The sequence below is a fragment of the Rosa chinensis genome, chromosome 7, assembly GCF_002994745.2.
Source record: "Rosa chinensis cultivar Old Blush chromosome 7, RchiOBHm-V2, whole genome shotgun sequence".
NCBI classification, from domain to species: Eukaryota; Viridiplantae; Streptophyta; class Magnoliopsida; order Rosales; family Rosaceae; genus Rosa; species Rosa chinensis.
Window position 1 is genome coordinate 12,771,846 of NC_037094.1, and position 27,587 is coordinate 12,799,432.

The 27,587-nt window shown below is 38.6% G+C and overlaps 3 protein-coding genes across 3 annotated transcripts; all 3 read left to right on the forward strand.

Annotated features, from left to right (window-relative positions):
• Nucleotides 1-10,869: 10,869 nt before the first annotated feature.
• On the forward strand, nt 10,870-11,619 carry LOC112179534. The gene is made up of 3 exons (XM_040510088.1): nt 10,870-11,042; nt 11,147-11,347; nt 11,507-11,619. Exons 1-3 carry the CDS (start codon nt 10,976-10,978, stop codon nt 11,590-11,592), a joined length of 354 nt encoding a protein of 117 aa, XP_040366022.1. The 5' UTR covers nt 10,870-10,975; the 3' UTR covers nt 11,593-11,619.
• A 10,161-nt stretch (nt 11,620-21,780) lies between these two features.
• LOC112177424 lies at nt 21,781-22,491 on the forward strand. The gene has a single exon (XM_024315712.1). The coding sequence runs from the start codon at nt 21,781-21,783 to the stop codon at nt 22,489-22,491; it is 711 nt and encodes a 236-aa protein (XP_024171480.1).
• A 3,780-nt stretch (nt 22,492-26,271) lies between these two features.
• On the forward strand, nt 26,272-27,082 carry LOC112180258. Its single transcript, XM_024318786.2, has one exon. The coding sequence runs from the start codon at nt 26,287-26,289 to the stop codon at nt 26,701-26,703; it is 417 nt and encodes a 138-aa protein (XP_024174554.1). The 5' UTR covers nt 26,272-26,286; the 3' UTR covers nt 26,704-27,082.
• The last annotated feature ends 505 nt before the right edge of the window (nt 27,083-27,587 follow it).

Consider the following 27,587-nt stretch of genomic DNA (forward strand, 5'->3'; position numbering starts at 1 on the left):
AAATGTTACTTTAGAACAAGCATAATCTTTTATTGAAAATTAAATGCAGAAATCCATATAAAGAAAATTGCATACATTAACGTGCATACGTTAACCTCTAAATGTAGCTATAGAAGATGCACATATAATTTCCAATGCTACAAGACTACAGCAAAAACCTTAGAATGAAATTCAAGTAAACTGTAAACCAACCAAATTGAAGCACATCAATGCATTTCATAGCATATAATAATCAAGCAACAAAGACAAAAAAGACTCAACCCTCACCTCCGTCTTCTTCCCTTGCATCTTCTTCATCAGTCCCGCCTTCGAAATTAACACCTATACCATCCATTCAAATAGTCCACCATCAAATCCAAAAAATTCAGCGTCTTGGGCTATAGTATCCCGTAAAGAGTTTATCCTATTAGTAAAATACCACCAAATTTAGCTTCGGTGAAATACAAAACAGAGAGGCAACCTACCAATTTTTACACTCAAACAAAGACCACGGATATAGAGCAAGCGTCCACATATAAATCGCGGTTGTAACAAGGCAATTAAAACCCTAATTACTCCAAATTGAGGTAATCGAATTAAAAAGAAGAAAACCTAAATCCCTAATTTGGAAAGAAAGTGGAATCTTGTACAAAAAAGATCTGAGAAAAAGCGTAACAAGGAATTGGCGAACTAAAGAATAAAGAAAAGAGAAGAGGGATATGGAATCGTACAGGAAGAGGCATAGGCTGTAGCAGAGTCGAACCAGAGTCGGCATATTGTAGTCACCACGAAGGCAAATGAGGTGAGATTGAACACACGTTCATGACCGTCTCAGCCCAAGGCTTGGCTTCTTCGCAAGTCTTAATTGGTAGTTAGCTCATTTCAGAAATCTTTGCTTCTTCTTAGTGGCCATAGAAATAGTGAAAATTGAATTGGATTCAACAAAGAGAAAGAGGAACGACCAAAGAGAAATTGAAATACCTAAAAAGAATAAGCCCTGGATCTAGATCAACCCAGTGGCCACCAAGTTCAAAGATGGGTTAGATCGAAAATGGAGAGAAAGAGAAAGAGGGTTGCGGTAAAGAACAAAGATTGAGGGAATTGGGGTTAGGGATTTTTTATTAGAAAATAGATTTACTAAGAGAATTAGGATGCATAGTTTGTTATCTAGTGCAACGGCACTGTAGATGCAGTAGCAAAGTAGTGAAACTTTGCAACGGCTAATGTTCACCGAAGTAGAATATTAGAGTTTGGCTACCCCTATTGCCACGGTGCAGCAACTCAGTCGCAAGTTCTACCACTGCCGTAGAGAAAAGCCAATTTTTTGCGACGGCAAAATGACGCCGACACTAACTGGTGAAGCCATTGCAATTTTTTTTTTGTAGTGAATATGCTTCCAGTCTCTAACCCAAGCTAGTTCAATGGCCTTGATGACCGCCATTACTTATGCTGCAACTGAGCTAGGAATTTCAAGATTAGCAGAGAAAGCACTAAGAACATGACCCCTGTAATCTCGAAAAACCGCACCATATCCCCCCACATTAGAACCATGCTTCCACCATTAAAGTTAATTTTAATCCACCCATAAGGTAGTGGATGCCAATTGACTTCAATTATCCTAGGAGCACAGCGAGGCTTGCATTGGACACCAAACCGCTTCAATATCCAGAGATCATGTATGGTGTTATGCATGTTGCCATGGGCAAGTCGACTAGCGTACTAAATGTGTCCTGAGATCATTCGACAAATCACATCCACTTGAAAAACCTGGCCATCATATTTTGCTTTGTTTCTAGCATGCCAAATAAACCATAAAACTGTTGTAAAGCAAGCGAACCATAACTCTTTTAATTGTGGACTAAAACCAACAGAGATGCCCAAATGAAGCACACCTAAGATTGAGCAAGTCAAAACACCCAACTCAAACTGGTTAATCATGTGGTTCCAGATTCCATGTGCAAATGGGCAATGAAGAAATATGTGATCTAGAGATTCCAAATTAAGAGAGCAAAGACCACAACGAGAAGCCAAAGACCCATCTGAAGTATATATTTGATTGTATAATGAAGTTGAACAACATGACAATTCTATAATGAAGGTGTAAAAAAAGAAGAAAGTGATGATAATAAATAAGAAGAAAAGAGACAAGATATATATAGGGTGTAAAAAAAGAATAATTCTTAGGTTCACCCCTAGGGTGAATGAGCATATTCACCCCCATTGTCGATTAACGCATAATAAATTTATAATTTTCTAATCCAACCATTCATATTGTATAACGTAATACAAAGATTAGCTTTGTAAAAAATCAATCAAATTGAAGACCTTTCAGTTATTCATTTATATGAAATACATGGACGGTTCATCATAATAGTAGTAAGTGTTGTTAGAACCATCCATTTGTTTGATTCAATTGGATAATTAAATGATTTCTGATTCGATTGATTTTTTACAAAGATGATCTTTAAAGGCAAATTTAAGATATGGACCGTTAGATTATAAATTTATTAAATAAAAGTATGTTAATCAACAATAGGGGTGAATATGCTCATTCACCCTAGGGGTGAACCTAAGAATTTTTCGTAAAAAAATGATGGTAATGTATGATCTTTTTTAATGACGATGCATCAATTAAGGGTTTTGTTGTGCTGATGACATATTATAATTGGTATGGTTTTTATGAAAACCAAATTAATTGAAAAACAACTTTTTTTTTAATAGGGTTGATTTTATTAATAATCAAGCCATGTAAACATGCCAGAGTCTAACAGAACTTACATAAGGTTCCAGAACAAACCAGATAACATATCTAAGCCACACCTAAACTCATTAAGATCTAAAGGGACGCTCGCTGAACAACAAGCCTAAAACTACCCAAGAATAATCTCGCCCTCTAAGGAAAAAATATTCATTTAGTCTAATCTGCCATGCACTCAATTATGGTACAAATATCAACTAGAAACTTCTTAGAAAAGCATATAAAATTTACCCCTACTACAAAAGCTTGCGTCCAGAATGTCTTGTTTTGATTGACCCTAGACAAGTTCTTTCTCCGTCCCCGTAGGGTCGGAGTTAGTACCTGCATCAGAGTCCTTAGCATCTAACAACCTCGGCCTCAGGTTGGTCTTCCTGCTACCCAATTCTCCATCACAAACCTTGGGCTTGTTCTTGCTGCCCTTAGGGCGACCCTTCTTCTTCGGGATCTTCTCAATAGTAACCAGGACATCCACAAGGTCACCAAAATGAAATTCACGAGGTCTCACCGCCAAGCTCGGCTTAAACCTCTTCTCTGAGCTCCACTCACCTTGGCACCATTTCCGTACCCCCAGAACTGTGCTTTCTGCTGCAGCAGGCCCAATAGTAGATGCAGGCCTAACATCACGCCCCACCAATCTATATGCCACCTCAGATAAAGGCCTTAGCTCCAAGCCCACAACCATCTCAAACCCCAACAGTCCACCTACAACCCCATATCCAAAAATCCCAAGCTCCGGGCCCACAACCAATTCCCTCCCAGACCTAGGCCCGCTGCAAACTGGCCCTGCAGAGAGCCACAATTTCAAACTAGGGTTTCCCGCCGAGAAACCTGGAGCAGCAGCAGACCCCAACCCGAGTTCTGCTGCTGAGCCCTCAACCTCCCCACCTTCCGTCCAGACTTGAGCCATTCCGAGCGCTGGCACCTCCTCAGACCGGCTGGACACCCCATCTCCGAGCCCTTCGACCGCTACCATCGGTACCTCCACTAGTAGAGCAATGTTCCCCGAAGCCATTATCGTTGTCAGCATACCATCGCAGCCACCCATGCCATGGTCGAAAAAACCACAGCCCCTGCATGTAATGTGGGCACAAACATAGCATGAAGACATGAACGTAATTATGTGAAGGCAGCAAGCACTTAAACATGTATAAGCTATGTGCATGTAATGTGTCTGATGACCCCACCACCGAGGCATGTGGCTACGGACATGCCCCAAACATATATGTGTAGGCTATGCAAGTGGCTATGTATGCATAGGTGAGCTGCATACTTGCAGGGTTGCCCACGTGTGTTAGGTACTCAAGTGATATGATTGCAGTTTTCGGATGGCCATGTGCAACTTGCAATGATTTATGTTTATAAATGAATAAGAAACCAGTCCATGTCAAAGAGACTTATCTTTAGGCGGGAGATGTAATTGAGAGGACCAGAAGCTCCATTTTATCGAATGGAAGTGCAACGGTCGCCGAAGAGTGGGCGGTGAGTGAAATGAACACAAGAGTGAGGGGTCCTATCTAGCGGAGGTCTCAACACGTGAGGCCAGCGGAGACCCAAGGTCACCGGAGACTCAGAGAGAGGCAGAGACAGCAGGCCTGGAGCTTGGCAGAGGTTCGGAGCTGACAGGCGGTGCGGTAAGCCTTCCTAGCGGTGCTTGATGGTTGCCATGGTGCCCAGAGTATTTTTCTGGGTGTGGGGAGAGTTGTGGTTTGTTCAGCGGTGAACTTGTAGGTGTTCGAAGCTCGTCGCTGGCCGCTTGGCGATTAATGTTGACTCTCAGTAGTTGACGCTGATTCTCGGCGGTGTGTCAAAGAGACTTTGGCGGAGGAATTTTTGCCTCTGAAAGTGTGCAGCGGAAGATGCTACCCAACGGTGATGCTATCCAGAGGATGCCAGCGGAAAATGCCCGGCGGTGAAGCATAGAGCAGGCTGCCCAGCGGTGAAGTTCAGTGGGGGGTTGTCCGGCGGTGAAGCTCGGCGGAGGTTGCCCGGCGGTGAATCTCAGAGGAGCGGAGCTTTTGCTTAGCGGTTGTCGGCCAGCGGAGCTCGGGGCTCTTGAGTGGAGTTCCTGGTCGGCGGATCGTTTGGTTGGTGGAGCTTAGGCAGCGTTGAAGCTAGGCGAAGCGGAGCATTTGCTTAGCTCTGAAGCTCGGCGGAGCGGCGCACTTGCCTAGCGGAATTTTGGCCGGCAGTAGCAGAGGTTGTCCAGCAGTATTGGGGGAAGTTTGGAGGTTGCCGCTCCGCTACGTTTCGAGGTTACCGCTGACGATGATGATGCTGGCGGGTTTGATGATTGAAGAACGGTGATGGGTGGGCCACCACGACCGGAGTCTTCGCGGAGCGTCGCCGGGCTACAGGTGATGCCGACAGAGGTTTCCAGCAGCAGAGTGCAGCGAAGAAGGGAAAACTGGGTGTCCTTAGTAGAACTCTGGGTGTGCAGAGAAATTAGGCACCTGCAAAATATATATTTTTTTTTTTAGAGTAGGTCAGCGTTGACCGGCCCTCAATGTGCAAGTTTCTGCACATTTCTGCTCTAATTGTACCGCTGGAGTAGTGTTTGATCATGCCTTGGCAAAAGTTGCCGCCAAGAAACACAAATTCAAACATGAACTCACTGGGAACCAATGAAGACTCAAGAATGACTAAAGAGAAACGGGTGACCAATGAATTTTAAATGGCTTAAAGAAGGAGGGAAGAATTTCTTTGAGTCCCGTTAAGCAGACTTAGCTCATGGTAGGTGACGAAGCCAATGTGTTGGCTTCCCACAGACTGCGCCAATGTTAACGTTAGTGATCCGTGGGATCTCTAGTTAGCTTTAGAGAGAGAGAGAGGTTGACACAAGATGTATAGTGGTTCGTTTCCCGCCTTAGCGGGAAACTACGTCCACTTGAATGTTGTAGGATGTGTGTTTGGGATTACAAAGTGTGTAATGGAGAGTGGATTGTGTTTAAGTGGGAGGAGGCATTCCTTTTATACGTGAAGGAAGCCCCCTCATTTACATTTTCTTAGATGTGGGACTCAAAGTTACTATTCTAGTCTAAAGAAGCATATTGTGGAGGCAACTTGGCAAGGCCGGGAAGGTGGCTTCCCGGCGACGGATTTGGAACTTCCGGATACCGTAGTGTAGCTTGAACATAGGGCTACAAGATGCATGTCTCGGTTGAGCCTCACCATGGCTTGTGGGTGTCCCAAAGAGGGTGTTACTTATGCTTGGTGAGATAGCAAACTAGTGTCACTAGTAGAGGTATCTACACATGGCATTTCTCATACCTCAGTTTGAGTTCGACCTCCACCACTGCCGAGAAGGAGTACATACATCGAGCCCATATGCGCCGGCGAACGTCGTGCATAATCTGGACTCGTTGTACATGATCTTTTCTCTGCAACGCCCCTTGATCATACAGCACAAATACCCCCAATTCGTTCCCAAGCAGGGTTAGGGCACGATCATTGCACATAGCCATGCGCAGCCCTCTCACCGTCGCCATAGAATTCAACGGAACCTCTGCCAGATCCCGGATACCATCATAATCCGCCAAGAGAAGCATTGAATTGTTGAAGAACCATGGTCCACCATTGAGGATGTGATCCTTCGTCTCTTGTTCCTTGAATTGGAAGACATAGATCCCTTCTCCCTCCTCACGGATCAACATGCGTTCTTTCAACTCCCAGGTGCCGGAAATCGCTGCCGAAAACGATAGTAGGAAGACCTGTTTCTGGGAAAGCAATCGGCCACAAACATAGAAAAAAGGATCTTGGATTGCTTCCTCGCCCCCAACCAAATGCACGGTAGCCTCCTCCGCCGCCATGCTCGATCAATTCCCCTGCTAGAGAAAAACCCGAGCCGAGAGAAAGTCGACTTGTCTCCATATGAGTATCTAGTGAGTAGAATGATTGTGACTAGTAATTGAAAAACAACATTAACTCTCAATTAATTGACTAATAAATTATTGATTGTTTAGTTATGGGTAAATTTGGTATGTGGAAAAGTAGAAGTTGACTAATCATGCTAATATAGGAAAGTAAGTTGATGTGGATGTCTAGTCATTGGATTGCAATTAACAAAAAATTTTGTCCGGATTACATTCAAAATAGGTTATGGTTTTTGGACTTAAAACTAATTAACTCAAAAATAATAAGGGTGCGGCTATTGCCACCCTGCTAGTCACTTTCTTCACCCTATAAGTTTTTGATTTATTGAAAGATTGAAATATCCTATTATAATATTACCATAAAGGATAATTTCTTATTAAAAATTACAATTTGATCATCTTATTACACCCTAAAGAATACATACTTAAACTTCATTCTTAATATCTTCATTCATCGTTAGACCCTAACGTTTTATTTCTTAATATTCACCATCTTCAATCGTTCTTATGCTATGCTAACAAAAAAAAATTCAACACGCGGATCGGAGGAAGCTAAATAGAAAAAGACTTCGAGTAAACCCTAGTAACCTACATTGGAAAAGGGTATTTTGGATATTGTAAATGGGTGAATTAAGCAAACTTGAAATTAAAAAAATATATGTAGGGTGAGAAGAGAATGTAGGGTGGAGAAACTAGTTAGTAGGATGGAAATAGCCGCACCTAAATAATAATTATACTTTATACTAAAACTGAAAAGGAAAATCACTGTTCATTTCGCAAAAGGACAAACAAACTGAATAGTGCACTAACCATTTTGCCCTTTTATAAAAATAATAACTAAAATTCTTGAGTGAGCTAAGCATATGCACATTGCATTAACGATCACATGGGACAAAGGACAATACACATACTTGAATGATATATATTATTAATTTGAGGTGATGCGAGTGATAAATTTAGGTGGAGAAATGAATGAAATGTGAACAATTTTGAGTTTTTCACCTGAAAAATTAACAAAGATATGTTCAAATACACTGATTTGGTTGAAAGGTGAAACCACAAAATTTTACATGAAATGCTATTTGAAATGTCTTCAATTTGATTGACTGGTGATAGGATAAATACCATTTCGTGGATTTGCCCTATATATTGAAACGTTAGAACAAGCAACATGATTAATTTAAGGTACGATCACTACTACAGAAATTGAATCAGACGACGCTATGCAATTATCTATCGTGTGAATGATTTTTTTTTTTCAGACATCGTTTTTGTAAGAGCTGTAGTCTGATAGGGACTTAGGAATTAGTTCAGAAGACGTTTAAGATAAAAAAAACTGTTGTGTGACACTAAAAAAAATTGAGCGCCAACTTTCCCACCGTGTTAGTGGTGCCAAACCCTATATGGAACCCCAATTTTTCCCCAACATGTATTGATCATACGACAAGAAATAATATAACTGTGGTTTGATCAAATATATAGTTTGACATAAAAGAGGGAAGATTCCCACCACAATTTTTCTCCAACTCTCCAAAGGGCGAAGTCAAATTGATAAGAGACAAAACCCAAACTAAAACTGATGCATTCAGACCACATTGTCATGAATTTCTGTTATGTGAGTTCTTGCTCAAATTGATAGGGCATGTCCAAAATTGATATAGGCTGGGCTTGAAACCCTAACACTTGAGCCAAAAAAACATCAAACCTCCTCATTCTCTCTCGACACAGACTCAAAAGGCCAAAACCAAAACCAAAATCTCCTCACTCTCCCTACATCATCTCCCCAAAACCAAAACGGCAAAACCTACAACCATCATTGCCTACACTTCAAATCCATCGGATTCAAGACCTCTTTTCTAAACTGACACCAAATCCATCGGATTCAAAACTTAGACTTCTCTTGTAACGTCCCGAACCTAAATTCACCTGTTTACTAGTCATTTGGACGGTAAACGACTTTTACTTTCACTTTTACTGTCGTTTTAGTACTTTTAGTGGCCCTAAAAGTTGACTTTTTGTTCGGGTCAAAATTTGAGAAAATTCTCTTCATGAAAGTTGTAGAGGACGTTAAACCAAGTGCGTGCATAGGTGGTACGTAAAAATCAGAGCTCGTATGCAAAAGTTATAAGTGAAATACTAAAGTTACGGTTCATGTGGTAAGTTTCTATAAATAGCCGAGTTACTGTAGTAAGTTGCCATTTTTGGAAACTTACCCAGCTTTTCTCTCTCCTCTCCCTCGACCCTTTCTCCTCTTCGGCCCGATTTCTTCTCCTTCCGATTTCTTCCTCCTCCGGCCACCCCACGATGGAATCCGGACATCAGCTGGCTCGCCTCTTCACCCTGGTCATGTTTGTGGTGGTGTTTGGCAGCGATTTGGCCAGAAGAGCTCGATTTTGAGCTGTGAAGGTTACTGTAGCAGTTTGGAGTTTTCATCGATTTCCGGCGATTCTGGCCGTCTCCGGCCACCAAACCGGCTTGAAGGTTCGGTTTTTGTCAATGATCATTTCCCCTAAGGTCTTTCATTTCAATTTGCAGTGTGGAGGTCGAATTAACGATTTGCAATTTCTAGGGTTCTTGGTTTTTCTGGAAAAATTTCACCGGGAAAATTGGAGCCCTTCAAGGTAAAATTGGAACTTGTTGTAGTTGTGAAAAATGTTGGGTCTGTTGAGTAGGTGGGGCCCACGCGCTGCCACTGTTGGTGGCACATGGAGGCATGTAGGGCAGTGTTTTAATTCCAGTTTTTAGCCCATTAAATTGTATAAATGTTGTTGAGCTTGTATGTGAAGTTTGGTGAATTTTAGAGGAATTTAGAATTGTTTGTGAATTTCCGAAGTTCGGAGTTGTGTGATTGAATTGTGGGAAATCCGGCCGTCAGATTTCCCTCGTTTTCATTGTGGAATATGTAAATTGAGGAATTGGTGTTGTGGAAGAGATTTGGGTGGAATTTGAGAAGTAATGGAGATAGGGATTTTCGGGTTTCGTTTAGGTTCGTATTTATTTTATCGGATTGTCGTTTACGGAATATAATTGTGTACAGGGCAATGTTGCGAGCTACAACTAGATGAAGGAACTCGTTTGCGTGGTCGCCCAATAGTACTGTGAGTGGACTTTTGATTTTAAGTGATGCATGCAATATTGTTTCGTAATTAATTATTACGTTTATTTATTTGAGAATATAAATTGATTTATCTCGGTTATAATTTCAGAATTATTTTGGCTCTAAGTTTTAAAAGGATATTGCGAATTTTGAAATAAAGTATGATGATTTGCTATCGGAAGTGATTTCGGATTTGTTTGGGTTTTGAGATTTATGAAATATTATAAAGTGATTTCGGGAATGAATTGTTTTTGGATTTCAAATGGAATTTTTTTCGAGGAAACGATTGATTTAATTATTCTTTTAGCGTGTGAGACACGCTGTTGATTTTTGTGACTTACTATGAGAATTTTCGGGTACGGTTGGGAATCGTACCCGTGTTTTCTTTATTCGCGGGATTTATGGGGAAGCCTTATAGATTTACTGGTTTTGAATGGTTTTTATCCGCCATACCTGGGTCGCTATATTTTATTACTAGCTAGCCTATTAGTACTCCTCCCTACTTACTATGTGTTTGTGGGTGAGTAAGAGCAGAGCATGAGATCCTCCAGAGTGTGGGACACTCCGACCCGAGCCTGGGAGGCTCCCTTATTTCGTATGGTGAAACTTCTTCCCCATATCTTATCATTGCTTGACTAGCGGGGCTAGTCCGATTTTCACTGTAGCCATGGGGCTGGTCTTATCTTCTTGAGAAACCAGATTTCGGTTTTACAATATTGTTTTTTGAATGTTGTGACTAGCGAGGCTAGTCGGTTTATCGTTTTGAAATCCTTGGATTTAAAGCTAAATGTGTTTTACCATTTGTGCATGCATCGAGTTTTTAAAGGAATAAATGTGGGAAAGTATGAAATCATTTGTTCTTTAAATTGTTTATTTTTGTCCACTCACGCTAACGTTTTTCGTCTACTTTCCTCTGGGCCCTTCGGTTTATAATGCCCAGTGTGCAGGCATTATTAGTTGAGGTCGGGCGTACGTGGTTTGAGGCATAGCTAATGAATAGCTTCCGCACTTCTTCATTTAGCTCTGATATTTTGTGAGTTAATAGTTTTTGGTAGTTCACTTTAGGGGTGACTCGGCCAATTCTCGGTAGAGTTATCTCTAAGGTGGGCCCCGCAGGGCCACCTCGGATTTAAGGGTGAAATCCGGGGCGGGTCCTGTCATCTCTGCTCGCTCCTTCTTATCTTCTACACCTATACCCCAAATCCATCTCTCCGACAACCAAACCAGTTTTCGCATCAACCAAATCTGTGAGGAGCCTCTCTGGCCTCAAAGATGACGTCATCACCGGCGGCCAAACCCTCTTGGCTCAAATCGAGCCTTCAATTTCCAGCACCAACGGGTATCCAATTTCTCTTCTTTTCTATTTTGACCTAAATTTTTAAGTTTCTGAATTTTTGGGGATTTTGATTTCTGATGCAATTGGTTTCTTTGTTGCAAATAGAGGACCAAGAGGGAGGTCATCAGGCTTAAAGTGGAGGGTCCGGAGATCAAAATCGGAGCTCTGGTCGACGACGGAGGTGGAATCTGCTTTGGTAGGGAGCAGCGGAGGAGCTCTAGTCAGGAAGGACTTGGTGTTCGAGCCTTTATCAGAGGACTCCAAGAGTTTCTGCTGCCAGAAGCTTCTCGAATTCATTGATTCTCTTGGTAATTGTCGAGCTATTCTTGTTTCAGTTCATTTAGCTTAAGCTAATCTTCGATCGAAGTTAGATTTTTTTTTATATTTTTGAATTTTTCTTAATTTTTGTTGTCTTTGAAAATGAAGAGGACGGTCGAAGAGGCTTGGGTTCTTTTTTTTTTTTTAAGGATTGGTGAGTAGTGAAAGTGGGGAATTGGAGCAGGGGCTAATGATAGGACTGGTAAGGAGCGGAAGAAGCTGCTTCCTTGTTTGAGGTCTTGTCTTGGTGTTGATTGCAGTGTGAGTTTGTTATCTTTCTTTGGTTTGTGTTACCAAGTTTTGAGCTTGACCCAGATACCCAATTCTGGTTGACTAGTTCATTTGAGGTTGGAACTTGGAGGCATTGATTTTATGTCGTTGTTGGATATGGATGAATTGCTTGTAGGTGTAGTTTTGGATCCGTTTTTTGTTACTTGGCAATTGATATGATTAGTGGAGATTTGCTTCTTCCTTGAAAAATGTCTATTTGTTGAAAAGGGTAGTACTTTTGTTAGGGAAGTGTTTTAACAGTGTATGCTTTGAGTAACGTCACTACATCTATGATTTGGTTGTTCACATTTTACAATCTGTTTGAAACTTGAAGTTTTTCTCATCATAAAATTTATGGGATGGTTTAGGACTTCCGTCTATAAGGTATATCTGAGTATGAAGAATGGTATGGTCAGGCACATAGAGCCCCGGTTTTCCAGGTATGTTGATTATTGTATATGCATATCTAAACTTTATCGGTATACTAAGTCCACCTAGCTAGCATCACTTTTGAAATAAATTGCTTCTAATAAAAACTCTTGCATTCTTAGTTTCTAGAGCGCGTCTAGTTTTTAACATTGGCTGTTATCCGACTTCGATCTGTTCAGCTTCCCCTTGTTCCATTGTTTGAGGTGTGTATGTTATTTATTAGTTCTATGCAAATTGCATCATGATGAGGAATATGTAAGGTAGCTAGGTGTCATGAAGTATAAATTCTTTTGAAGTTTAGTTATATGCATTTTTTTTCTTTGTTGAATTAGGCTTCATGAGTCTCTATAATCATAAAAATGTCAGTTTCGAGTCACTGACCTGATGCTAGTTAGGATTTTTTTTATTTTCTATGGTCCTGGCACATGCTTTATATCTTGAGTTTGTTTTGATTAGCCATATTAGTCAATCACAACTTCCTGGTTTTCTTAGTGGACTTTCTTTGCAGGTTAATCTCATTCAATCTAAAATATTATTATTGACTCAAAATCGGGTGTTAGTGGAGCAGGTTAGGATGCACCAACTGTTTCTTACCTTTCCGTGCAAAATCTGGCCATATATATTTTTCATCCTACTTTTGTATAGTAACATTTGCAACCTGGTTAATTGTGCAGGACGTGGTGCCAAGGATGCTAATTTGTACACTGAAATAGCTGAAGGCATATATTCTTATAGCAGTACTCATCATCATCGTGGTAAAATTTTGAATTTGCTGGAATTTGGATTGTTCACTTCTTGGTAGCTACTTGAATGAACTTGAGAAATTAACTATGTTTATGTTTGCTGGAATTTGTATCTCTCGATTTTGACAAAAGATTTTGATAATATCTCTCAAAATCTTTTGCCAGCTATTATCACTGCAGTTCTCCTCTGGTCATTTCAGAGAAAGGGTACATGCTAAATACTATGTTAGCAGAATGTTTTTAATGGCTACTCGAATGCAAAATGATATTTATGTTTGTAACATGCTCAATATACAAATCCATACTCATTTGTATTTGTAGGCAATGCATTTAAATATTTATTTTTTAAATTTTCCTGCTTTAAGTTTGTTGAGCTATCAACATCTGTAAGGGCGGCTTTCAGGTGGAATTTTGTGGTCCATCTTATATTCTCATGATATGACCTTCAACTAGGATGTAAATCTGTTCTTCCTAGTTACCCACACACACACACACACACTCAAGATGTGCTGCTTATGAAAAACTCCAGTACATATGCTTTAACTAGGAATGGAACATCCTGTTGAAATGCCTTCATCATTCCTTGATTATAAAACTTCTTTATGCAGATAAATTTGTGTTGCCTGTATGAGTATTTCTTTTTCAATTGCTTTGTTTAGCTTGTGGTAATTTTGAATGTGCTTTTGTCTAAATGATATTATCCTTGTTTATCAATAATTTTGGTCTTGAGAATTTGTTCTCAGTGATTATTTCTAGTATGTTGTCCTTCCTTCTTTACTTACTTTCAGTTCTAAAAAGAAAGTACTGAATTTGTGCGATCATGTGTAATTGAGCTAGTGCTAAAATTGATTGATATTATCAAATTGCAGACTCAATCACAGGATGTTGGGTGCAAAGTTGCTTCATATATAGATTGTGCATGAGGGGAAAGATACAGTTCATGTAATCTAAATCAAGTCAAGCTGGGGTTCTTAGTTTAGTTTTTGTTTTCTCCTTTTTCTCCTTTACAGGGTATATTGATTACAACAACCTGGAGGAGAAGGCAAATGTAATTTGTGTGAATATTTGGGAAATATATACTTCCTTTTCATATCAATTTACTGAATTCATTTTATATATGGTGGGATTTGAATTAATTTTATATAATTTGTAACCATTAGACAACAAGAATGAATGGAAAGAATTGTACAAGATGTTACAGCACAATGGTAAAAGCTCAATGTGTCGTTGCATAAATACATTTAATTGTTAGTCTTCACATCACACTTTTTGCCAAAAGAATTGTCGTATGTATATGATAGTCACAATGGATACAAACTAAAAACTGTCGTCTGAATAACAATCATACAATAGTTATAAAAAAAAAAAAAAAAACGACTTCTGAATTGCAATCACACAACGGATTCTTAAGTTGCCCGTTGTCTGAGTAACATTCACACAACAATCAATGTTGTCGACAACCTGTCGACATGGATGCCGAGTTCTTCAGACGACGGTTCTCTAAATCATGTTTTATCAGACGGCAGCGAGATATACGACAGTCAGCTCTGTATCAGACGACAGTTTTTAGCCGTCGTCTGATTCAATTTTTGTATTAGTGGATCCAGAAAGAAAGCAATTAGGGGGGTTGCATATTTGATTTTGATACACAGTACATCATAGAGTTTTTTATTTTTATTTTGGTAATATACAGAGTTTAAATTGTTTACAATATCCCTCATAAGCCACAATACGTATATATAGACCAATCTCTATAATTTCTTAAAAAAAGATTTGTAGTAAGAAAGAACAGTCAAGTTTCAATCACTTGAATACTTGTTTTCTGATCATTATGTGGATTTCGACATAGTGGGCATGTCGGATTCTTTGTAAGCCACTTATCTATGCAACTCTCATGGAATTGATGGTTGCAGGTTTGAGTCGGTCTTTACTCTTCAGTGTCTCCTTAGCCTGGCACTCACACAAGCATATCGGACAAGGTCTTATATATAAAAAGGGGCTCGATCGATGGGGCAATTCCAGGCTCTTACCGAGTTCAGTCTTTGGGATATGACTCGAGGGTCCGACGATCAAGACCCATTCCAATTACAGGTAGAGGCTGTACCTGTCCATTGGTTACGGCGGATAATTCAGTGATGGCCACGTGCCTTTCTCTACCGGTCAAAAAACAGACAAGGAACAGAAATACTGGAAGGGTCACGCCTACCCCTATGCCATACTTTGCTTCAAATGAGATACCTGAAAGAAAAAATGAAAAAAGAATTACGACAATGTTGCAATATTGCTCCATTAACCTAGGTAGGTAGATTATGATCCAAGTAACTGAAACATTATTTAGAATATATGATAGTGACATACCGGTTTTCGTAGAAAAAGGGATGCACCGAATCGAATCTTGGAACTTTTGGCAGGATCTGATCCACAAAAAAGACCATTGTGCTTACAAAAACCACAGTCAGGCTTATCCCAAGCCAACTGAACACCCCAGTCAAGATCCCTCGGAGGCTCGGAGCCAAAGCTGTTGAAATCACAGAGCTTCGGTAGTCGTCCGGCGGCATTTGACTTGTTGGCACAGCAATGACCATGTAGCTGACGTTATCGCCAAGGCAAGATACGTACTGGTGGAATGTCATGCAGCACTGGACTATTGGCGGAGAAATTGAGGAAGGTGAAGTTTTGAAGGGCGTTCTCACTGAATGAGAAGGGTGAACCTACAAGGCTAAACTCATTTTCAAGGAACCGTTTGGTTAGGCAATTGGAGACGTCGTTGATGAAGATTTTTTTTGGTACCAGTAGTCGATGGCTAGATGCTATCGACACAGCCCTAGAAGATGGGACAGTGAGAATGATTTGTGCTTCAACAGTACTGTTGCAGGAGATGAGATCAAAACCTGGATAGCCACAACTTAGGGACTGGTTACTTAGGCTGAAAGGGAATCGAATATCAAGATCTTGGAGACTCGAATGGTTACATGTCAGATAACAGGAGGCGACTGCTGTGCGAGGAAGGAAGGAGATCGAAGAATAAGAAGGTGAAGATCATGATGATGAAAATCTGTGGTGGCCATTACCATATAAGCTGTAGTCGGTTTGAGGCTTTATGCTAGCTAGACAAATAGTATTTATAGTGATGAGACTATATTTACTGGGATACTAATGGCCGGTGGCAAAGCATGAGTAAGTACGTACAGGGAAACAAATTAAACGAACAGTTTGTATAAACTGATAAAGATACTAAAATTACATCAATATGATATCGACAATGAAGTAGGGGTGACAAGCAAGTGAAGACCCCTGTACATGGTTTTTCTTTGGGAACAAAAAACAACAATGGCTTTTACCCATGATTCACATTGTGCATTTATCTAGGTTTTTCTTTCTTTCTTCTGCCCCCCCCCAAAAAAAAAAAAAAAAGCAAGCGGGGACATATATATCTTTCATTTTCAGGTACAATCAAAATAACATGAATTGTCTGAATTTTGGTCCTAAAAAACATTGAGATTATCAATATGTCAAGTCAGCCATAGTAAAAGTCGAATCATATATGCAGAGTGCTAGTTAAAAGACTCGCAAGCTAGAGACTATACACATACATGCAGTTTGAGATTGGTAATGAAGGTCCCTTGTAGAACTAAGAATTCCACTACAAGAAAAATGGCCTTTTGCAAGGAATTTTTTCCTTGTAAAAAACTGGAAATTCCTTGCATTAACCCAAATGCAAGGAATATTCCTTGCATTTGAGTCCTTGCAAAGAGGCCCTTGCAAAAGAGCAAATACAACGACTTGAAAATTCCTTGCATTAGAGTTCACAAATGCAAGGAATTGTTCATCTCAAATGTAAGGAATTCGGCACCTGAGGTTAACTATAGTTAACTGATATACAAGGACAATTCCTTGCATATCATTCCTTGCATTTAGTATTAAAAAATTATTAAAATTTTTTTAAAAAAAAAAACCAAAATTGAAAATGTATACACACACACATATACACACCCCAAATGTCATTCCAGACCTTTTTTCTTATTCCTTGAATTAAAAATAATTAGTTCATTTGATTATCAAAAATTGAGGCTACACTAATCTATAACAAGATTCGCAAAATCAAGATACATATGCATAAATAAAGACACCAGACCAGAAATTAGCAAATGCAAATCACTGAAGCCTGAGATGATTGTATTCTGGTGTGGGAAAAGTCATCCCAACTCATCTGCGCCAGAGATCCCCTCAAAGAACTTTCTATTTGAGCCTTCAAGTGACCATTTCCTTGCTTCAATCTGAGAATATTGGAAGAAAGCCAAAATATGAACTTAAAAACAATCAATGTAAAAGTGCAGCAATGACAACCACAGATTGATGTAAAGTAGAGAACCAAGTTTATTTCAAACCCCACATGTGAGATAATTATAGACAATTATTATGGTTCATTCAAGTCATGAAGTTGTGGTCCAAGTTAGACAAATTCCATCTTAAGTAAGCAATTAACTGACCATGTTGAGCTTTGGCATTGTCCACGTAAGCTATGATACGAACCCAAAATCATCTACGTAGAAGCAACTCACTTGAGTAGAGACGATGGTTCTAACTTCTAACCATCATTCTCAACCATTATTTTCCATAGTTTTCCAGTATGTCTTGTGACATTCTCCAAGGATGGGAACTACATAAGAAATATAAACAGATCTGGTTATCTTCTTACCAAATATATACAACCAACCTATGTAACAGATGTTCAATAGCTCAATATACTACATGACCCTGAACTACTGAGCACAAAAGAAAATGTAGTTTAACTGAAGCCAGAGGTTGCAGAATATTTAAGTTCCTATGTTCAAATTTTGGTCTGTTTCAGAAAGATCTTGATCAGATCCATGACCTCTAGGAAAATAGGATCAAGCCTGTTCCACCCCGCGGAAGTAAACATCTTATTATTGATCCCATTAGTCTTTCGTAGTTTCAACTGATGAATATACAAGCTAGAATTCAAAATCTAATTAAAGACCGAGTTACTAATGAAAGCAAGTATTTTCACTGTTTGTTAATATATAGCCACATTATTATACCTGCATAGCTGTTGTTGAAGCCAGCAATGCTTCACATTCGTCAAGCATGGCTTTCTCTTACACTGCTACAACAAGTTCTCGAAACCAAACCATTCAGCCCATCCACCTGCTCATATAAATATAAAGTTTCAAACCATTAGGTACAGTCTTTTGTGAAACTTAAAGCTCACACAAACTTTACCCTGCACACAATGAATTAGTCGCTTGTAGATAGGGAAGCAGGGGTCATTACCCACAGAAGATTGAATAACAACTAAACTAATAAACACAAAACAAATTAACTACAACGACCAGAAACCAAAACGAAAATAAAAACCTAACCTAAACTACTCAGATATCAATGAAATTTTATAGACACTAAGCTAACATACTAAACTGGATACTGGTAAATTTTTAGGGATTTTGGAGATCATTTTCTATGCTAATTAATTAAAAGAAAACAGAGGACAGAAACCTGCGAAAAAAGAAACTAAAGAAATAAACAACAAAACGATTTTAGGGTTTTGGTTTGAGAAAACAATCAAAATAAACAAGTTAGAGACAACCTTTCCACTCCAAAACGATCAAGCAACAAAGTTTTACAAGTTGGTGAACTTACAGTCCTATAGAAAGTTTGAGGCAGAGACAGCAGAGTGCAGAGGTACAGAGCAGTAGAGTAGATATGAGTAGTAGTAGAACACTGTCATCAGAAAGAAGAACAAAGAAATCATAAAATTAAAAAATATCAGATTCATACATCATAGAGATCACAGATTTATAAAGAAAAGCACCAAAGAAGAACTCCAATTGCAAGATAACACTGGACCCTATCATATTCTACTGAAGCGGGCTAGGGGCTATAATTCTTTTAATTAAATTTGGTTTTGAGCAACATTAACTAACTTCTAAGAGATCTAAATCTAAGAGTGTACGTTACTATGCCTCTAGAAAATACATGGTACTTCCAATCGACACTGCTTGAACAACTCTACCTGCAATGCATATATCTCAAGCATATAGTTCAATCAATTACAACAGTGCATTGCATAGGAGTGTTTATATAAGAAGTCAGGCTTATCCCAACAATAACTTTAACACAAAGTTTCTGTGACCCAAAAAAATAAATACATAAATAAGTAAAAAATTAAAAGTGATGACAACAATAATCAATGAGTAGATAACACGTAACATCATCTTACCATATACATTATATATTATTCCGAAATGCAAGCTTATATGAAAAGTTTATCTAACGCTACTGTAAACAGCTCCAAATAAACCAAAGGATACCTAAACAATTAAAAAGAAATAACAAAAATAGTATCTTTAGATGTAAAGCCTTTTCTATTTGCTTTTATTGTACTTTTCTTTTCTCAAATTATCAGCCGAATACAATAACATCAAACAAACAAAAAAAACTCACCCCTAGAATACAACTGATCTGAGAGATAAATCACTTGAAAGACCAACAATAACAATATGCAAAACCTGCAACCAAAATCAATGACAACCCAATTAGATGCACATATTAGCAGCCTTGTAATTCAAGCATTTCAGTAGAATTAAATCAATCACTTCATAGAATTTCATAGAAAGACTGAAGTAATTCCAAGTTTCTATCTTTATTCTCTATTGTTAATCAATAGATCACAGATAGTGACCAAGTACAAATTCTCTAAGTCCCTCTTTTTTTTTTTTTTTTTTCCGTCTCCTCTCCTTTTCTCTTCGTCCGTAGAACCCAAATGGTTTTGCCCTATGAAAACCCAAAAGTTACTATTATGCAAACTATAATAGGAAATCAATTATACACAATCGCTCACTGAATCAAATATGCTTAAACTTGTTGTGCCAGATAACCCAATTGTATAAAATTAGCAGAAATCAAAGAGTAAAAGTACCTAATTGAAATCAAGACTGAAGCTTTAGCGTAGAATCCAATCCAAATTACAAACCCATAAACTAAATGAGAAGAATCAACGAAATCTACTTACAGGAGACTTGTCCTTTGGACCTCAACAGTGATTGCAAGCCTGAAAACTCTTCTCTGCAAATGCCTTAACCTTAATCAGTTTTCCCTTGTAGTTAATTGAAATGAGAAAGGGATCAATTGGGTAATTGGGTTAAGCAGTGATGGATGAAAATCAAAGACGATTGAAGATCGAAGACCTGTTCGCGCTCTCTCTCTCACTCTTTGATCCCTGTCGCTCCCACTCTCCCTTTCTTTGGAGCAAACACATATAGAGACATGATAGCAAACCCAGAAGATTGAAGCTTTTATAATCAATAAGAACAATTTCAAACAGATGTTATCAGAATGAAACACCAGCTTGGCACCCAAAAGATTGTAGCTTTTATAATGAAGCTTGAGAGGCTGAGAAAGCGAGGGTAGTGTGGTACTGCATTAAAGAAAAATCAAAATCTTGAAATTCAAATGCAATCTGACCCTAAGCAATTCCATTCACAACAAAACAAAATTAAACCAAATGATACCCAGAATTCAACTAAAGTCAAACCTAAACCATTAATTAAAGGCCATTGAAATTAAACCCATGGGAGATAGAGAGAAAGAGAGATACATTCAAATTTCATCGGCGCGAGACAATAGAGATCGGTGGAGATGACGACGCCTGTTGGGGTTTCTCGCTAAAGTTTGAGGGAGTGGTGGCAAGGCATCGATTTAAGGCTAGAGCTACTGCCAATCATAAATACAAATCTGTACTCAGAACCTGAGAAGATAGAAGGCATAGCTAGCTAGATCTGGGTGTTTGGTATTATAGGGTTTGGTTCTTCATCTCGGGGGGAACTGAGTTTTTTTTTTCATTTTTTTTTTCTCATCCAGTTAGAAGTGTGATAGATGCGGTGGAAAGAAACCCGAGATTCCAAGAAAGCGATCAGGCAAGGAGTTAACTGAAGTCCTTGCATTTTTAATTGAGGTCCCTACAGAGCTGACAATATAATGCAAGGATTCTAAGGGAATATGCAAGGAGTTTGCCCATTTTTACATCTCATACAACTAAATACAAGGACGTGTCATATTCCTTGCAATGTCTAAGGGTCAAATGCAAGGATATACAAAATTCTTTGCACAACCTCATCAAATGCAAGGATTTTTAAGTCCTTGTATATAAACCCGTTGCAAAAAGGGAAATTTTTTGTAGTGTTCGAAGAGTAGTCCAAGTTCTAATATGTATTATATTGGGACAATATCCTTGAGTTTCATATTTGAAATATAGACATTTATTAATGTGATATATATTGGTGGCTCATTTTTTAGTTTTGGGGGCTCATTTTTAAGTTTTGGAGTCTTGTAATAATATTAGGGCAACTCCAACAAGGAGGTTCTATTTGGGGGTGCTATTCTCATTTTAGCACCCCCTTATTGTACTATTCATATAAGACTCATTCTCATCTCCAACAATGAGGTGTTATATGGGGGTGCTATTTTCACTATACTTGATTAAAATAGTATATGATTATAATGTTTATGAATATTATATTAAAAATATGTTAATTTAATTAAATAAGGGAAAAATCTTAATTTTAATTTTTATCATATAATGTAATAATTATTATTATCATTTAATTGTTAATTTTTTTAAATTCATAATAAATATTTTTGTCGTTTTGTGTCGGCATGTATGACAAAGGAGCGAACTATTTAGAAGATATTTTGATGTGTTGTGTCGGCATATATGACAAACAACCGAATTTGGATGTGATTTCATGAGCCACGTGTCAAGCTCTAATTGGCCGTCCAAGTTCGGTCGAGTCTTTGAACGCCACGTGTCATATTTTATGAAAATAGTTATCATTTCAAACCGTCCATAAATATGAGGTCATTGTCATCCTCATCTCTCACAAATTCACAAACCTCCTCATATCCGAAGCCTACAAATCTCCATATTCTTTTCGTTTTGATTTTGTCAAACCATTTCTGCAATGAATCGTTTGTCGAAATGGTTGCAGAAAGATCAAGAAGAGGCCGTCACGAGAAATCGTCGAAGAGCCATGATGATGTCTGCCGCTGCCTTGCAAATCCAAGAGCTGGAAGATGAGGATTCACAATGGGGTGGTTCCTCAGAAGGTCGTACTTATAAGGCCAGGGATCGAGAGATTATGGATCTTCGACTCAAAGCTCAATACTTCACGGATCCGTGCAGGTATGAACCAAACATATTTCGTAGGCGATATAGAATGCAACCTTGGGTCTTTGACAGGATGATGCGCGATGTGACCAACTACGACCCATATTTTGTTCAGACAAGAGATGCTACTGGGAGAGTCAGCTTGTCCACTGAACAAAAGCTTACATGCGCCATGAGGATGCTCGCGTATGGAATCACAGCTGACTTCTGCGATGATTACCTAGATATTGCGAAGTCCACTGCTATTGAGATTTTTGAGCACTTCATGAAAGCAATCTGGAATGTTTACCATGAGACTTACCTCCGCCAACCAACACCGGCAGATTTGCGACGGCTACTCGACAAAGCTGCAGAAAGGGGATTCCTGGGGATGATCGGGAGCCTTGATTGTATGCATTGGCAGTGGAAAAATTGCCCCAGCGGATGGGCAGGGCAGTATACTGGCTACAAGGGGAAGCCGACAATCATCTTGGAAGCTGTGACCTCCTACGATACTTGGATTTAGCACGCCTTCTTCGGACTTCCAGGTTCCCTGAATGATATTAACGTCCTTGGATGTTCACCGTTGTTCAATGAGGCCTGCCTTGGTGAGACCCCTGAAGTGAGGTACCAGGTAAGTAATAGGCACTATGGCCAAACTTATTACCTAGTTGATGACATATATCCTAAATGGGGGTCATTCGTACAAGCAATTAGAAACCCAAGGAGTCCGCAGACACAACATTTCACAAGGATGCAGGAAGCATACAGAAAAGATGTGGAGAGAGCATTTGGTATTCTCCAAGCTCGTTGGGCAATCATAAGAGGACCGCATCCTGTTGGGAGCCTTTTTTGTTAGCTAGCTTCTGAGCTTTCTGTCCTTTAGGACGTGCCTTCCTTGATGAAGTGGCACCCTCCTCATTTGTCGGTGTTCCACTGTCGTCCAAGTCGATAGGAGTACGAACATTGTGGTTGGTATTTTCCATTATTGGCATATGACCAAATTTTTCTGTATTTTTCAAGTAAACCCAACAATGCTCAAACATGAAATCTTTACCTTCCATGTCGTAGTATGTCGACTTAACATTCATGAGCTACATACAATATTAAGTAAATAAAATATTAGAACAAAAAAGATAGATTAATATAAATCGAGTAATAAACTATATAACAATATTTATTTTTAACAACTACATGACAAATAAATAAATTACCTTGTCCTCCATATTTTCACCGCTTCGTCGTTGAAAAGTCTCGACCTTGATAAGAGCTTGCCGCCACTTCATACATGCTGGATTGATTTTTTGCCAACGAGCCTTACAACTAGAAGGTGTTCTAGTTACACAATCCGTCGGTTTGCATTGTACTCCTCCGCAATACGATTCCATAATAAATCCGACGTTTGATCGGTTCCGACAGCACTATCACCACCAACGGTGATCCAAGCTTGGCAAAGAATAACTTCTTCATTGTGCCTCCAAGAATCCTTTCTAGGAGCCATTTTTTTCCAAGAGAAACAAAATTTAAGAACAACAATATGGCAAAATAAATGAATAATTTTGAAGGAAATGGAGGATGTTTGGTGTGAGGAATTAGGAAAGAATGAATTGGTATTTATAGAATTTCCTAATATTTACTATTCCAACGGGTATATTTTTTTTCACTATTTTCTGATAATTTTTTATTTTATTTTTCGGTTAAAAATTGAATTAATCATCCTCAATTTAACAAGAACCATTGATCATTTTTTCTCCTCCAATCTGAGCCCTTGGATTAAATATATAGCCGTTATAGTAAAAAAAAAAAAATTATTGGGACGACATCAGAGCGGTCCATATTCAAAATGGACAGATCTGAGCCGTCGTTTTCTTTACCGTTGCACAGTAAAAAACTGTCGGCAGGGGACAGCTTCGTCAGGCGGGGCCCACAGCAGCAGCTGCTTTGCAGCCTTCTTCTTCCTCCAGCGCACCACGCGCGCGTTCAGCCTTTCTCTTCCCTCCAGCCCAGCGCGTCACCATCTTCTTCTTCTCTGGCGCGTTTCGTTCGGCATTGGGCTGCCACAACCCAACTTGTGGTCCCAACTTACTGTACACGGGTCTTGGTTCTGAAAAAGTCTCATATATGAGACTTGGTTTAGGGCCAAGTTCTATAATTCCAGAACCAGATCCCCCTAAATTGACCCGTTGGAGATGAGAAGTCTCATTTTTAGCCCAGTTCTGGTATGGCACCCAATGATTGGAGTTGCCCTTAGAGCTTCGGTTGTTGAAGGTTCTAGGTTTCAAACCTCTAATCCCTACATGCCTTGTTCGTGGTTTAGTAAGGTGCACGGTGATACTATATATGTTGGTTTTGTTCTGATACTGCTGTATGGTAGCTTTCCTTTATGTTAACTCGGATCTGTAAACCTCCCATGTTTTCCAAGAGAATATTTGGCTGAAGGTGGGAGGAAGCGGATTTTGGGTGAAGACAGTACTGCAATAGGGCCGGGCCTTGTGGCCTACAGAAATATCAATCACATGACAACGAATATCATGCACTTGATTACGATACCAACCTTTATATATAAACTTATCATTATGCTAGTTATATATAGTTGTATCAAAGTGCATGTAATTAGGGTATTGTACGTTGGACTGAAACTCACATTGGAATGAGGGGTTTAGGAAAATTTTCAAATAAAAGTGATAAGTAAACTATATGCTTATGATTGCTAAAATAAATTATAAATATACATCAATTAGATGAAGAATATATAATAATGAATTAATATGTTTGGGACAAAAGCCCCATGTATCATCGATCTGGCGAGGTGGTTCAACACGTTACAATTCAATTAATTGTTGTTTATGTTTCTTTTGTAAATTAATTACATTAGCAGTCACATTTATTGCATTCGAATTACTACCAAAAAAAAAACAAAACACATGTTACATAATTAGTAATATAACAGTCAAAACAACAATGTTTCCCATTTGGTAAAACAAAAATGTGTACAACAGTTCATAATGTAAAGATAGAGTGAGTTTCCTGTTATTGGTATTTAGGCACTTGACTAGGTCATATGGAATCATTGTTAATCAAATACGTGTATTCAGGGTAAAGGTGCTCCAATCCATTTAATTATGATTGGAAGTTTCCAAAATCACTTATCACAAGTTACAGTCTTCCTCTTATCTACTAGTCTTGCCGTAAAACCTACATCAACTCAAATATCACTAATATGTTATCACTAACTATGCTATTATATCTGTTGTCTGACTAGACTCTAATGATTTAATAATTGACATGAGCTTATGAGATTTCAAAACCTCAATTGTACGTAAGAAGTTTTGGTGCCAAAATACATTGACACAGTCAATACATCTAAGTCACCTTCAAATGCAAGACTAAACCAATGCGCGTGTAGAAAAACTGAAAAACTAACAAAAGAGTCAAGATCGGTTTTGAATTAAGATGTTTAAAAAATTACAGTGACTCATCTACCAATTTAAGTTGTCTAAGTTGTTTCCTAGCATTTAGTATCTAATTCTATGACCTAAAACTCCATCAGTTTATAAAAGTTAGAGGGAGACGGCTTAAACAACTTTTTTTTATCACTGCACATACACGGCAGCAACACTTCACATTAAGGCCTCGTTTGGTTCGCAGAAAGTAAGCATCAGGAAAGAAAAGTTGTTCATTTCCTGTGTTTGGGATGCAAAAGGAAAGGAAATACTTTCCTGAAGCAAAGGAAAATAGGGGGGAAATGGTTCCTTCCATACTCCAAAGGAATCACTTTCCCCCCTTCTTTCCTTGCATTTATTACTCACAACATATTATTTTATTCCATTAATTAAATACTTTTTAACAACTTTCCGGATAATTTTCCTTACATTACCAAACATCGGAATTGAAAGTTCTTCGGAAAGTTCATTTCCCTTCCCATGGGAAACACAAATGAACTACTTTCCTTTCCGTGAACCTCGAGTGGAACATTCTTCTAAGTTACACCAGTGTTTTTTTAAGATGAAAGACCTAAACCAAAATTTAGTCAGGTGGTGAAGTTGATGACAGCATCGGTGCAACTCGGGACCGAAAACAAACCCTTCTTAAAACCCAGATTTACAAACTGAAAAAGGCATTGACGTCAAGACGGAATTGGTACGCGGTTTCTGTGTTCTACTCAAGACAATTGTTTTCACATCAATCACTTTAGCTCTTGGACTTCTACACATGAAGAAACAGTCCATGCTATGGCTCTATCACTATCTACTTCTCTATATATATGCACCCTCAACTTTGATATGGAATTCATATATCTATCTCTCACTCTTTTACAACAATGTTGAACTCTTTACTCTCTTTCTTCAATAGCAAGTCATTAGACGACACAATGGAACTCAGGAAGCCTGGCGTCAAAAATGCTATATATAGAGATGAGTTGAGTAAGAAGCCAATTTCAAATTACAGGCAAAAGATTAACTGCAGTTACTTGGAAAGTTCGGAACCACTGCTCAGCAAGAGGGAAGAAAAAGAAGATCGAAAAGGAGTAGTGGTGATGAGAGTAAAAGTTAAGATGACAAAGCAAGAAGCAGCTCGAATGCTTTCCAGGTGCAAAAATGGAGGGGTTCTTGAATTCAAGGATGTGGCAAATGAGCTCACAAAGATTCCAATCAATCGTGTTACCCTTGATCAGTCCCCTGCTTGTACTAGCAGTGCTGCAGGTCCCGTTTTGAAGAGCATCCCTGAAGAATATTGAGATCGGAGTTCCGTTGCAGCTTCCGTTATTAGGAAGAATACTATTAGCTAGCACTAATTCTTTTCCCTCCATCATAAAGTAGCAAATATATTAGCAGGGGAGTTTACTTGAGATGTTTTGTAATAGACATTTTCTTAAAATTTGAATTCGGATATTCATTGTTGGTTGACATTTAAATTAATCTCATACTGATTAAAGGAGCATTGACCAACCCCAATTCTAAACTTTGCTTGTTTGGGAGGTCCCCTGGGAGTCTTGGCTTGGACATCAATTAGTACTGTAGCAAGCAAAGACTTCAACTAGGTAGACATATGGTAAAGCTGGTTTTGAATTTGGTGAAGACTCCAATATGAAGTACATGACCCAGAGAAATATGAAGTCTTCTACGTACGCGCTCACAACATTGCCCAAATGGCACTGCATTCTCTCACTATTCACATATGAGTAAAATCGTAAAACACCTATTTTTCATATTTCTTTAACAAATTTTTTATTACACTAAATTAAAATAAATTAGACTAGGTTAAAAGAAAGACCTAGAATTGAATTTAGTGAATATCTAGACTTACCTACCAACCTATTAATTGTTCGAGACAAAAGTTATCTCTAAATTAGTATATATTAAATTTTCATAAAATAAAAAAAATTAAACAAAAATAAAAGTACTTAAATTAATTGACCCAGGTGTCTCGATAACAGTGAGAATAAATTGGGTATTATTTATCTTTTTTTTATATGTCAAAATATTTTTTAATTATAGATATTCAATATATTAAATTTTATAATTCTAATTATGAATTAATAGACTATTTTACCCTTACTATTTTACTCACATGACCGCTACATAGGCATTTTTAAAGGAATAATGGACGGAGGTACTATAA

Excerpts from the sequence above, each read along its gene's own strand:
- LOC112177424 (XM_024315712.1), top strand. The coding sequence starts at position 21,781 with ATGAATCGTTTGTCGAAATGGTTGCAGAAAGATCAAGAAGAGGCCGTC.
- LOC112179534 (XM_040510088.1), top strand. The coding sequence starts at position 10,976 with ATGACGTCATCACCGGCGGCCAAACCCTCTTGGCTCAAATCGAGCCTT. Across the intron at positions 11,043-11,146 it reads TCAATTTCCAGCACCAACGG|GACCAAGAGGGAGGTCATCA; the intron begins GTATCCAATTTC and ends TTGCAAATAGAG. Across the intron at positions 11,348-11,506 it reads CGAATTCATTGATTCTCTTG|GATTGGTGAGTAGTGAAAGT; the intron begins GTAATTGTCGAG and ends TTTTTTTTTAAG.
- LOC112180258 (XM_024318786.2), top strand. The coding sequence starts at position 26,287 with ATGTTGAACTCTTTACTCTCTTTCTTCAATAGCAAGTCATTAGACGAC.